General features: G+C 42.5%; 1 protein-coding gene across 1 annotated transcript in view; it reads left to right on the forward strand.

The window, feature by feature from the left end:
• Positions 1 to 2,616: 2,616 nt before the first annotated feature.
• Positions 2,617 to 13,744, forward strand: part of DUSP16 (dual specificity phosphatase 16) — a 32,337-nt gene continuing 21,209 nt past the window's right edge. Inside the window, exons 1-2 of the mRNA XM_074151750.1 lie at positions 2,617 to 2,847; positions 3,975 to 4,113. Coding sequence (XP_074007851.1) covers positions 2,617 to 2,847; positions 3,975 to 4,113 — 370 coding nt within the window. The remainder of the gene's footprint in view (positions 2,848 to 3,974; positions 4,114 to 13,744) is intronic.

Consider the following 13,744-nt stretch of genomic DNA (forward strand, 5'->3'; position numbering starts at 1 on the left):
TTTTGTGACAGTTGTGTTACTTTGCTTTGTCCCAGCCAGCAGAAAGCAGAGGTGGAGAGGCTGCTCGGGTCACGGGCTGGGTGGCATGGGCCTGAGCTGACATAAGACTGGCTTGAAGGCACGCTTTGCTTTGTGCAAGAGGTGTTGCATGGTTTGGTGACCTAAAATCACTTCCCCGAACAGGAAAAGGGAATGCGATGGTGTGAGACATGCAAACGTGGAGAGAAGTGTGATTTCTTGCTGAGCTGGCTTTACCCTGCACCAGTTTGAGCCCAGATTGCTCATTTCCAAGCAGTCTGCCATTCTAATGAGATGAGAAACTGTGAGGCTTGTCCTTAATCATGGACAGGCTCTAACCTGTGAGCTCTGCCACCTCATTTGAAGAAGTCACCACCCTCAGCTGTCTCTTCTCACTGAAGCTGATTACTGAGGCTGCTGAATGTGTAGCTTATATTTCCTCCAAGGTCGTCGTTTGCAGCCTTACGTAGATGGCTGTCTCTGTAAATATCCATGGCTGCACTAAGAGACAAAGTTTTGAATTGTGGGAGCAAAGCAAGTTGACTTGTGTTTTCTATTGGATCTGTAGCTTCAGCACTGTATGCACTGAAGTGCAGCCAAATCCCTTGTGGACAAAGCCCTGTGGTGGTTCCTTTCTGAGGGTCCTGGGAGACAGGAAACTATCCATGAGCCAGCAATGTGCCCTTGTTGCCAAGAGGGCCAATGGGATCCTGGGCTCCGTAGGGAAGAGTGTGGCCAGTAGGTCAAGGGAGGTCATTCTCCCCCTCTACTCTGCACTGGTGAGGCCACAACTGGAATACTGCGTCCAGTTCTGGGCTCCCCAGTTCAAGAGAGACAGGGAACTACTGGAGAGAGTCCAACGTAGGGCAACTAAGATGCTTAAGGGATTGGAGCATCTCCCTTATGAAGAAAGGCTGAGAGAGCTGGGGCTCTTTAGCCTGGAGAAGAGAAGGCTGAGGGGAGACCTTATCTATGTTTACAAGTACCTAAAGGGTGGGTTGAAGGATGATGGAGCTGGAGTCTTTTCAGTGGTTCCCAGTGAGTGACAGGATGAGGGGCAACGGGCACAAGCTGGAACATGGGAAGTTCCATTCAAATATGAGGAAAAACCTCTTTATGGTCAAGGTGCCAGAGCACTGGAACAGGCTGCCCAGGGAGGTCGTGGAGTCCCCTTCTCTGGAGATTTTCACGACCCTCCTGGATGCAGTCCTGAGTGATGTGCTCTGGGCAATCCTGCTTCAGCAGGGGAGTTGGACTAGATGATCTCTACAAGTCCCTTCCAACTCTGACAATTCCGTGACTCCATGACTGTTCCTCCAGGGACTTGTTCCATCCAAGTGTATTTTGGGAGACTCTGAAAGCCTGAGGACAGCTGTGAGGCAGTAACACAAATAGGTGGTGAAACATGTCAGGTGTTTTTACTGGCCTGGAGCTGCCGCTGTTTCGGCTGATGTGGTTCGGATGCTGTCGGGATCTAATTTTACAAAAGTATGGTTTGCTTCAGATATTGTTTATCGCATGTGAAAAGTGTAATGTACCTCATGTAATTGTCCCACCTGCCCCAGACAGTCCAGAGTCAGTGCTCGCTGCTTTACCTCTCAGGGGTGTATTCACGAGGTCTCTGTTCCATGTCTGGTGATTAATTCAAATAAAATGCTTGTGTCCTGATGTAGCATCTTGTTCTTCTGGTTTCTCTTCAACCATATATAGATGGAAGTTTTGTCCTTTCTTTTGTACAGTTTCAGTTCCTGGACTTGCAGTGCTGGTTTTTGAAATACTTTCCAAGGCATTAAACTTTGAAAATGTATCTTAACTAATTCTAAAACATCTTACCAAGCGGTGAAGTGCTGAAATGCATCTAATTAGCTCTGCTGTTGAGAGGAATAGCGTGATTCAGGGCAGTATCTCGTAATTACATTCTCACAAAGTCTTGTGAGGAGGCAGAGCTAGTAGCAACAGGAGTCTGCCATTAAGACAGGTTACGTTGCCTGAAATAGAAGTTAATTGTCCAGGCGAGATCGTTGGAGTAGATTCAGACTGTAGCTGCAAATACTCTCTCTAGGTGTTTGGCAGAGAGGGGAACTTCTCAGGAGTGTATTTATTATATGGTACGGACCACTCTGCAGTTGGCCTCAAAGCTGAACGTTTTGTTCTGTGAACTTTCATGGCCTCATGTGGTTTATGTGGTTTTTTTTTTTTTTTTTTTTTTTATCTTCTCCTTCTTACAGGCTCTCAGTCCGGTGTAAAGCTGATGGGTGAGAGCAAAGGTAAAGAATGATGTAATGCAGCGGCAGCCAGAAAGCATCTTTTGTTTGAATTGTGAAATGGCTACTCCATAGTCATCTCCCGATGAATCAGATGTGAGGGGCTGCTTTGTGGAACGAACCCTTTGTAACGGCACATCAACTGGAAGCAGGAGGAGACATTCAGTCGAAGAGTTCTTTCTGAAAATGGGTTTAACTTTTCTTTTGCCAGTCACTACCAGCATGACCTCATACACTTCTAGTACAATGGTGTGGCTAAGCCTTTGAGTACACAGCCATTACATCATCGCAGCAAATTAGAGAGGGAGGTGGTGAAAGAGGCCTTATTGTTGTCATGGCCGATGAGATGATCAGGACTCAACTCATTGTCGCCGAGAAGTTGGTGGCTTTGCTGGAGAGTGGTACGGAAAAATTGCTGCTGATTGATAGCCGCCCCTTTGTGGAATACAATACGTCCCACATCTTGGATGCCATCAACATCAACTGCTCCAAGCTTATGAAGCGGAGGCTGCAGCAGGACAAAGTTTTGATTACAGAGCTCATTCAGCACTCAGCAAAACACAAGGTAGGGGTCATTTTCCTGTTGTACCTTGCATTTTTTTAAAAGAGTATTTTCCCTCAGGTATTTTGTTTAAAAAAAAAAAATAAATAAAAAAACCAGGGGACCAAGTTTTGCCGAGCTCTTACCTGATTTAAGAGGCTATTGGCTACTGCTGAGTTTATCTTGGGGATTCTTTGTAGCCTGATCTCCCCTAAGTGACAGAGTAATGGGGAGGGATTTAGAAATTACTCAGAAAGAATGCTCCCAGGGTTCTTGTATGTCTTGCAAAGCACAGTCCCTTAAATGTATGTAATTAAGGAAAGAAACATTCTCTTTCTAAACTTCGAAGGATTCTTTGGGGTCTGTGGTGGCAGGGATTGCTCAGCAAGTGGTCCTGCAGTTTGCAAAGAAACTGTAGCTCTGTCAATCCTAGCTCCTACTTACTGTTTAAAATACTTTTCCTGTGAGCAGTTTGATGGGGTTTTGGTTGGTGTTGTTTTGTTTGGTTTTTTTTTTTTTTTTTTCTGTAAATAGTGTTATTAGTGAAAAGAAAATAGCTAAGCTTGTTTCAACTTAATGTGTGTCTATGTGTGCTTTGGTTTTTATTCCATTGGTACTTGTTTCAAATGTTTTGGTTACAAAAGTAATTTATTGCATTCTTGCTTTGACATGTTAAAAACTGAAGCCTTTTATTATTACTATCTAGAGCATATTTTATACATACTTTGTATAGATGGCTAAGATGTTTGTGATTTTAGGCAGTTTAAGGTCTCTTTGCTGTTTATACACAAAAAACCCAGACGCAGAAACTGAGGTAGGGCTTTCTTTTAAAAATCTTAGTTTTTAAATAAACCAACCAACCTAGCTGAAGGTAAAGCATTTTGCAAGTGGCATAAAATTACCTAATGCCAGAAATTTGCAGAGTGTGCTTCAATTTGAAGCAAATAATCAAATTACAAACTCTGAAAGTAATTAAATTGGATCAGGCAACTAAGTGTAAAATAAAAAGTGTTTTACGTACAGCTATGCAAGAAATCTGTTTCTCTGAACTGCTGCATAGCATATATGTGGGAACCCTGATGCAGGTGATAATGCGATGCTTTTAATCATCATCTTCTTTCCTATCTTACTCTGAACTACTTGTGTTTCAGGTTGAAATTGATTGCAAGCAGGAAGTGGTGGTGTATGACCAAAGCTCTAAAGACGTGACCTCTCTGTCATCTGAGTGCTTTCTTACTGTGCTCCTGGGCAAACTGGAGAAGAATTTCAGCTCTGTGTATCTGCTTTCAGGTATGAAGAACCAAGAAAAAAAACTAAAACACTTCAACGAGGAGAAGAAAGAAAATGCTATTATTATAGCTGACGTGTATACGGTTTTGCAACAGTGCTGGTATAAACTTCAGTTATAACATAGCTTTTTCTGAAGTTCTTTAAGCATATAGTGACTCTTGTAATGTGCATAATGTTTAGAAATTGCATCTTACAAGGGATATATTACACCATTAGTGCCATGTAAATGGAAATAGATCAATATAGGGATTTTTAGAGGCATATGTCTGCTATTCTGCTATTTTAGGGTCAAAAATCGTAAAAGAAATGTGCTTCCCTGGTCTTCTAAATATTTTATGTGCTAGGAGGAAAATCTCTTTCTTTGGTAATTGCTACAGTAAGAACAAGAGAAACGATCTCCCAGAGTTATGGAGATTACTTTGTATGACTTTTTAAACTGAAGCTCCTTAAGTGGTAGTACCCTATTCAGGTCTTCTGCCTCATCCCCACCTTTTTTTTTTTTTTCCTCTCCTCTTTTTTTTTTTTAGATCCCAGGTCAAAGCATCCATAGAAATTTAAGTCCTTATTATATAGGATTTGTTGGTGTTAAGGTAACGTGTGCTTGTGTTGTTATTTCTGTCATGGAACAGTAGACCCAGTGTTCACAAGAAGGAACAAGGAGGGACATGAAGTAGATCCAGGGCTGAAAGAAGAGGGGATGATGAATACAAGTAGGAAATCCATTGCAGTGACTTTACCAGTGATCTAATGAAGTGTACACAAAATGTTAAAACTACAGTCAGAGACTGGATAATGATGAGGAAAAGAGAAGGGACTCCAGAGAGATGCTTCCTCCGAGCAAGAAGGTTTCACTGAGGTTTGTAGTGACTTCTGATGAAAGCGATAGGGAGGTGGTTGTATCACTGAGAGAACTTTTCCCAAACTATTTTGAAAGTGGCTACAGAGAAAATGAATAATTTCTGCACTTGGCCAGGTGCGTTTGGTGTTCATGTGAGCTGTACTTACAGAAAACTAATGAGGGTTTTGCTGTAGCTATTTTTGGTGCTTCTGTTTTCTGTGCTGTCTTGGAAGGAAATACACCTGTGAGTTGTGGACTACAATATTAGATTAAGTAATTCTTCTTCCATATGAGCCACCAAATAAATGTGTGGTGTCTAGGCACAGTAAATGCTTAATGTTAAGATTGCTGAAATATGTGGTTAATACTCCCTTAAATTTAAAACTGTTATTTAAAAAATAGGCCAGTCTAGAAGCAGTTCATGCCTCTTAAGGAATCCTTTTATTGTTTGAATACCCAACTGTGCTCATCTGTCCTGACATTTTTTGAATAACCAGAAGCGTATTACAGCTCCATGCAGCAATACAGACTATTAGCAACTTAATTTCCATAGCGGAAAGAGACATGGCTATCTAATAACTGAGAATTAGACCTCATGGCAGGGAGCAGTGGTGGGGGGGGGGGGTGGGATCCTTAATAAGGCCAAGCAAAGGAGAGTACCACAAAACTTCCCTTCCTTCTACTGTCCCTCTGTTGATTAGTCGAGTGAGACATGGCTTCAATCTTATCATAGAATGGTTAGAGTTGGAAGGGACCTTAAAGATCATCGAGTTCCAACCCCCCTGCCATGGGCAGGGACACCTCCACCAGACCAGGTTGCTCAAAGCCCCATCCAGCCTGGCCTTGAACACTTCCAGGGATGGGGCATCCACAACTTTCCTGGGCAACCTGTTCCAGTGTCTCACCACCCTCACAGGAAAGAATTTCCTCCTAATATCTAATCTAAATCTCCCCTCTTCCAATTTAAAACCATTACCCCTTGTCCTGTCACTACACTTCCTGACAAAGAGTCCCTCTCCGGCTCTCCTGTAGGCTCCCTTCAGATATTGGAAGGCTGCTATGAGGTCTCCCCGGAGCCTTCTCTTCTGTTCTCTTTCCTTTGCTGGACCTCATGAAGGATGTGGTCGGAGTGTCTCCATCCTCAGACTTGCCTGTGGCTCCTGTAGGAATGGACAGTACCAGGAAGGGAGTGTTCCCCAGCTCCTCAGTGCATACTCTGGACAAACACCAGTTGTGTGTATGTTAATGATACTATGAGAAATGGCTTTTGTTTTGTTTTGTTTTAAATTTTATTTATTTCTGGCGTGTGGTAGTTGTTTAGTCAAGCTGAAAATGAAACATAAACCACATCCAAGATACCATTGTGGGTTAGTTAGCTGAGGTGAATTTAGCTACGTGCAGCTGGTAAGTATTAGTTTGGGTGTTAGAGGGATAGAAAGGGAATCTAATGTGTTAAAACCCTCCTTGTATAGAAAGGAGGATTTTCATTCTAGCGTGTCAAATGCATTTCTCTTAGCAAAGATTAGATTTGAGAATTTCATCTTATTTTTCGTTAAATAGATAGTGATGGGGATATTTATGAAGGCAGAAACAACTGATGGCTTTAAAACCAGTAGTAGGGGAGTATAAGAACAAAAGGGAAATGGAAGGAAAGTGTTTACTACTGATCTATTACAGGTAAGTGGTTATTTCAGGAAATACACCCAATTAAGATGACTTGGTAGTAAAGTAATAAACATCAACTCTCTTCCTTCAGCTCTCTAGCATTTCCTTCTCTTATAATGAGTTTACTCTGATTTTAATCCTTGCATAAGAAAACACATTCCACAGTCCTGTGGTTTTCTTACATCTCTTAAAAAGCTAACTACTTAACAAGCACACACACACAAGAAACCTTTTGGGATATGGGGGAAGGAGAAGGTGCTATATTCAGTCTTGTGGAAAGTTCCTTGGAAATTATCAATACGTGGCTCTAGGAAGCGAGATAAAATGTGTTGTCTCAGCAAGCTGATGACGAACACTTATAAACGTTTATGGCCTATAATGAGAGTAGGGGTCAGTGAACTGTGTTAAAAAAAAAAAAAAACCAACAAAAAAAACCTTTGGACTTGAGTTTTCCCTATGCCACTCAATGTGGCTTATTTAAAAAAGTGACCTTAAATAAACATTTTGGGGTAGGAAAATATTTTTTTGTTGGGATAGAATAAGGAGCAATTAACAAATATCTGAAATTCCTCTATCTGTTCTCTCTCCCCCCCCCTGTTACTGAGCACTCAGTGAGGTGTTTTTTTATTTAGGTTGTGCGTACCCTGGAGGTTGTTTTTCATTGACGTAACTAATGTAAAGACCTCAAAGGAACTCTTACCAATTAATTAAAGCTCTTGATCTAACCTCTTAAAAATATTTATAATCTGGTGGGGAATGTTCTCAGGAATTTAAATATTTCTTTTGGCTCTTAATTTTTAACAGTGGACAAAATACTGAAATGTGGGTACTGAAGGCTTAACCCCACTCCCATCACTGCATCTACTCTGCTGAGTTAAATAAGATTTAAACACGGGGATGTGACTTGATTCCTTCTCTTCCCAGATTTTGAGAACTGGATTTACTTTTATGGAGTCTGTTTTTCCTAGTTACAGAATTTTTATGATGTTTCTGCTTGCTCTGCAGAAACAGTTAAGAGAGAGTATTTCTTGCTTGATGAATTAGCATTATTAAGGTGGTAAACGCCAAGAGTCTTGCTTAACTTCTCTTCCACTTTGCCAATGGAAATGGTTCATGTTCAACTTTGCTAAAACACTTGCTCTTCCCTACTTCTCTTAACTCTGGCTTACTCCTACTCGTGCTAGCAGAGACGTCTTCATGATGGTTACCTTTCAGATGCTGCCTGTGATGAAAATGAAGCAGAGCTTTTTATTTATTTTTTTTTGGGGGGGGGTGTATTTTATTTTTTGTACAGAAGACTCATGCTAAACAGGAGGATTGATGAAAAAAACAGAAATGCCTACCTTTCTGTATTTCCAGCCTGACATTAAAAATTGTAATAGCCTAACACAGAAACACTATTGGCTCTGAAGTGAAACCAAAAGCAGGAATTCTTGTACTTGGGTGGATGTGGAGCAATGGTAAATATCCAAGAAAGAGAGGCTAAACTTCAGAGTACTGTAATGCGGGATCATAGAAGGAGTTTCGCTGAACTCTCGCTAAGAATTTTTAGTGCTGCAGGACCAGAGTGTATTTTGCTAGCAAACCATGAAGGACGTATTTTTCTGTCACTGAATTGCCACTTAGACTTGATGTACTGCGGAATTCAATGCCAATGAGAACAACCCGCATGGAAAACTTACCTAATGTACCAGATTATGAAGCATACGGGCAGAAGCGGGGTTAAACATACTGGAAGCCTTTCGTGAGCTTCTAGAATTGGCTGTACCATTTTACCCTCTGGTACCTGTATGCTGGGGTGTAGATCTCTACGTGACTGTATCCCTTTGGAGTCGTGCCTGTCATTAAATAGCCTCCTCCTGATCTGTAGATGTAATCAGGGTTCTCTGTTGCTTCACAGTAGGTGACGAAGCTGCCATCCTTCAATGGATGAAGTAAAGACTACTGGGAAAGAACGACTGGTCTCACGCCCAAGTCAGACAAGAGCTGTCTTGAAAAGGGGTCCATAAACTTCTACATGCTACTTTCTACACATGATAGCTGTATAATTCAGGGAATCACTAGTAGAGAATTACAGATTTTCTAGGTGCCCGGTGTGAAGCCCGCATCTGAGTTGAGCACCGAGGTGGGGAGCTCCGTGCCTCCCTCCCAAAACCGTGGTTGGACGGTGGGTACAGCCACCGCGTAAAAAAGCGGTGTTGACAGCTAATCGAGGCCCAGGTGGTGAATTGCCTGCTCATCTCCCTTACCCTTCTGCCTATGAGAAATGTCAGGAATAGGATGATTTAATGGATTTTGCTTTCACGAGAGCTCTCTGAGAAGCTTCTACAGAGCACAAAGCTACCTTAATAAGCAGAAAGACATAAATTATTGATTTTGTATTCAATGCCAAATGCAGGTGACATATGTAGTGGACAATGAATGAAGTCATAAGCTGAGCATGTAAAGAAACAGCAAACACAATGAGTTCAGTGAGATCGGGCAAGGATCCTGGAAACAAAATAGTGAGTGATTAGTCAGGGACTGTTGCAAAAGGTATGTTTTTGCTGGAACTTCCCAAATCATCGTTTCCCCCTGACCTGTCCCTCACCTAACAAAGTGTGTGTACAAAACGGAAGACTTGCATGGAGGATGCAAGGAGAAGGAAACAAGGGAGGAACTCTTCTACAGTCTTGTTTATACTGGCGTTTTTCTTAAAAATATTTGAAATTGGATGTCCATTTAAAGGAGTCCTAGTGTAAAAATGCCAGTATCTCCAGGGTACATTTACCATTGTGTTGTCTCTACTTGCCTGAAGCAAAGCTGGATGGAAAAAAAGCCCAGTGCTCTCTCTGTGCTTTGTCACCAGGAAAACTGTGCCTTGTGGCAGAGGAGCAGGAGGTCTTAAGAATATTCTTTTATAGGTAGAGCTGGTCATTTCTATCTCCTGAAGTGACCAGGGCTTCAAGACTGAGTTTTCTTCCCTGCTTCTGCAGTACCGTACACCAAGTAGGAGGATACCCAGTATGGACTGAAAGATGGCATGAGATAGCTGTGGTTTGTGCTGTTAAATTCCTGTCTAATACCCTAACGCCTTCTAACATTTGGATTTGGAGCATAATAACTTTTGGCTCTGGGGCTGACTGAAGTTCTGAGCGTTCCTTGTAAGTCTTTGCAGAGTGCCTCAAGGAGAAGAGCACACCTTCAAACAGTGGTCATCGATCAAAATTATCGAGTTATCTGCAAGTTTAAGTAATTACAGTGAGAAGGAGCTGTTAAATGTCCTGCCAGTGTTTAGAGAAGGAAGGATAGTTGCACAATGATGCCGGCTTTCCTGATACGCTGGCTGGTTGATGCCGTTAGAAGCAAGTCTCTAAAAGAGGTAAAAGTCTTGCCGAGGGAGTGCAGCATTCCCTAAGTGGTCCTGTAACCCATGGAGTACGGCCATGGAGTGTCGGTGGGGAGGAGATAAGAGCGAGAGAGCAGCTTAGCTCCAAGTTGCCCTCTTCAAAAGTCTCCATCAATTTTTAATGAGAGCGTAGAAAAACTAGTATCCTTGGCTACAGCCAGTCCTCTGTGAATATCCTCCCACCCTTTGTACTTAAAATGCAGTTTGGAGTGTTCGTTTAGTGCCATGATTGTTTTAAGCACTTGAAGAATGAGAGTAGAGTTTATTACTTTCATATGTGTGTCCACTTGCTGTCTTTTGAGAGAGAGCGAAATTTGACTAGCGTGGAGCTCTCATAACATTTCTCAAACCCAAGAATAACTCGTTAAGTTTGCTTTTGTTTTGGATACCTCTGGATGCTTGTGAAACTTAATTGACTGAAATCACCATGAGGGTATCTTTATTATTTTTGTTCCCTTTTAAAGGCAGAAAGGGCAAGCCTGAGTGTCCTGTATGCTCTCTTTACTCGTCGTTAGTCTGACTTTTCTATATGCCACTTGGGTGGGAAAAGGGGGGGGGGGGCTTGACCCCCACCCCCCCCAAGCCTTGTTTGCTTAACCTGCCTATTAACCTTGTCTTACCAAAGGCAGAAACCCTCCAGGGCAAAGAGCTTTTCTTGCTACTGTGCTTTGTAAAACACCTGGCATAACGGGGCCACTTTCCGAACGCCGCCGTAATAAAAAACACCCCGCTAGCTTTCCCAAAGGGTGGAACCTCGATTCCGGTGGAAGGACTCCCCGTGGGTGAGGAGAGGGAATGGGAAGGGGAGAGCGGGCGCCGGGGATGGCAGCGCTCCTCCCGGGGCTCTCCAGCCTGAGCGTATGTAATGGAAAAATGGCAAGCATCCCCTGCGGAGCGGAGCTGGAATGCGTGAATTGTAATGGCCTGTGGAGGTCTGCAGCTCGTTTAAACAGAGAGTGGAAACATTGTAGATTCATAAAACTTGTGAGTCAGAAAGTTTACAACTTTCCTTCCTTACGGCAAAGGAAAAATCTATACTGCTGCTTTTAGATAAACATTTTAATGTTTGATGGGAGTGTGACTGTGAAAGTGCTGTTAAGTCACAGCATTGAGAGCCTCTGATCTGATTTTGAGGCAAAGTAAACGTTAAAGTTAGTTTTGTATATTTGCCTTTTCTTTAGTGCTTTTAAAACTTATTTGTTTTTTAGCATAGTTTTCAGTAACGTTGCATTATGTGCCTAGCAATAACCAGTATTTACAGTAACAAATTCTAAATTGCTATTAGGAGAAGGAAAAAAAAAAAAAAGCTAAACATGAATGTACTCCACTGCATACCGTTGATGAATACCAAAGTTTGGCAAGGCTTACATAAAACTGCAGGGTCTAAATATTATGTTGTAGAGGTAGTTTCAAATTTTCCTGCTCTTTTATTCTTCTTTTCCTTTAAAAAGGGATACCAATATAACATATATTAGCATGTGGCTGTATAAAATTGAATGGCACTTAAGAGAAACGCCAAAGCTTGCTCTGTTACCAGTGTGTGTTGTCCTTGGGCTTTTGCAGCGGCTTCCATGACCTGTGGAAAAACAGACACGTTCACTGTCTCTTACATCTCCATCAGGAGCACAAGACAGGATCTTTCTGTGCATCCCACGTGAGGCACACAGGGCTGCAAGGTCAGCCGGATCTACGGAGATGCTGTATAAAACACTTCATAGGCTTTGCTTAGCCTGAAGTTTTAGGGAAGCCAAGCTCATAGGAGTTGCCATGTCTCTCTGTCTCTCTGCTGTCACCCACAAAAGATGTTTAGGCTTGTTGGTCAGCTTCAATAGGGTTTGACAAAAGGAGTAATTAAATGAAAAAAATAATGGAAGTTCTTGTAAGCCCTATGTAAATGAGCACTAGTACAGTGCAGAGCCTTAAATTAGCGTCTCCCCCTGAAAAGTAGTTTCGGGGTGAGCTGAGCTGGTTGTCACCACAAGCAGTGGTGACGTGTGGGCTCCAGCAAAGCAAAAGCATCCCTTGAGAACTCAGGCTGCAATAGCCGCCCAAGGATCCACCATGAGATGGGCACCAGTGGTAGGTGGAATTCTTCAGTTATGCAGCCCCTCAAATTACTTGTTTGAAAAGCACATTTGTGTAGTGCAAAGGTGGAAGGCCACTCTTCTGGTCTTTAGGATCAGTCTTCATTAGTTGGAGAAGGTGGCCGGGACCCTCGTCTCTGTTACCAACCCCTTTTCTAGCTGAATTTCTTCTCTTCTCCCCTCCTCCTCGGCTTTGCTGCCAGGCTTTGCTGCTGTGAAAGGCAATTGCATGGGGTTCTCTTTTGGGCTTTAGCTGACAGGCTCATAGGAAACACATGAAGTGATGTGAAGACCTGTTTTCTCATCTTTCTTGGAATCCAAGCTTTGTTTTGTGGCTGCCTTTACAAAGAATAAGTTAGAAACCCTCCCAGAACAAATTCGGCATAAGCTTGTCGGTTACGTTTGCTGCTGTTAGGATTTGTATGCGCTCTCCTTTTTGTAGAAGTTATGTCCATGCTCGGACACTTACACTTAGAAAAGGCAAGTTACACCCGGTGGGAAGGTTCACTATTTGCACGTTTCCCTTTCACTGCGGAGTTGTGGGCATGTCAGCTGTTGCGCTTTAATTTCACACTCCACCTTAATCCGCCGTATCTCTGAAGTGTAGTGGGGTCTGTCTTCCTTTCTGCGCTTTGTCAGTGTGCGCTTGCCTGATTTAGCAACAGCAGCTCTCCCTAGATGATTAAAGATAAAACTTCTGGTGCAGATCTCTGAGAACACTTGAGGATGGTAAGGAATTACAGGATTGGCTGTTTCAATAGTAATTTTAAAAGCAACTTTAAAGAGAGATTGGGATTGCCTCGGAATTGATTTTTTTCTGTATGTTAGACTACAGGCAAATTCAGACATAAGATGAATGTACGAGGGAATATCTGTGCTATATTCAGCACGCATGCAAAGGAAAGCCTTACTTAATATGTGTGGGTGGGGGGAGATGCTGAAGCAGGAGACGTGTTTGGCTAACGTGACCATTGGTAATTACAACCAGCCAACAGCCTCGTTACTGTAGTATGTCATGTAAGCATCGGTGAGCTGCTCAAGGTGAACTTTGAAAGCTGGTAGGAGGAGGAAATGGCATTATCCTCTCTTTCCAGCACCCTGCAGGAAAGAGAGGTGTTTGGAGGAGGGTGGAGGGCAGGAGAACAAAGGAGGCACTGGGCTGGTGGATGGGGGATGCATGTAGGGTAGATGCAGATGTTCATCTGCTAAATTACCAGACGAAATTTCACCGGACCAGTCATGATATCCTAAAGCTGAAACTGAGTAACCTGTGTTTGTGTGAGGAAGGGATGTGTGTTGATGTGAATGAAGAACAACCCTTGCATTTCAAAAAACTGAAGTTTTAGTAGATTGGTGTTTCTTCTTAAACAGTTTCACGAGTACTTGGTCTTCTATAAGTATGGAAGTGTTCAAGTGGATGGGGCTTTGAGCAACCTGGTCTAGTGGGGGGGTTGGAACTAGATGGTCTTTAAGGTCCCTTCCAACTCTAACCGTTCTATGATTCTGTAAGCAAAGAAAAATGCTTTTAGTTTTTAATTCAGAATTAATATGTTTCCTGTGAAATTGTCTAACTTTGGTTACATCTCTGAGTGGTTTGACCCATTTGAAGGAAATACAAAGACAGGAAGGAGGAAGAGAAACCAACATAACATGAAC

This window comes from Numenius arquata, chromosome 1 (assembly GCF_964106895.1).
Source record: "Numenius arquata chromosome 1, bNumArq3.hap1.1, whole genome shotgun sequence".
In the NCBI taxonomy this organism is placed as follows: domain Eukaryota; kingdom Metazoa; phylum Chordata; class Aves; order Charadriiformes; family Scolopacidae; genus Numenius; species Numenius arquata.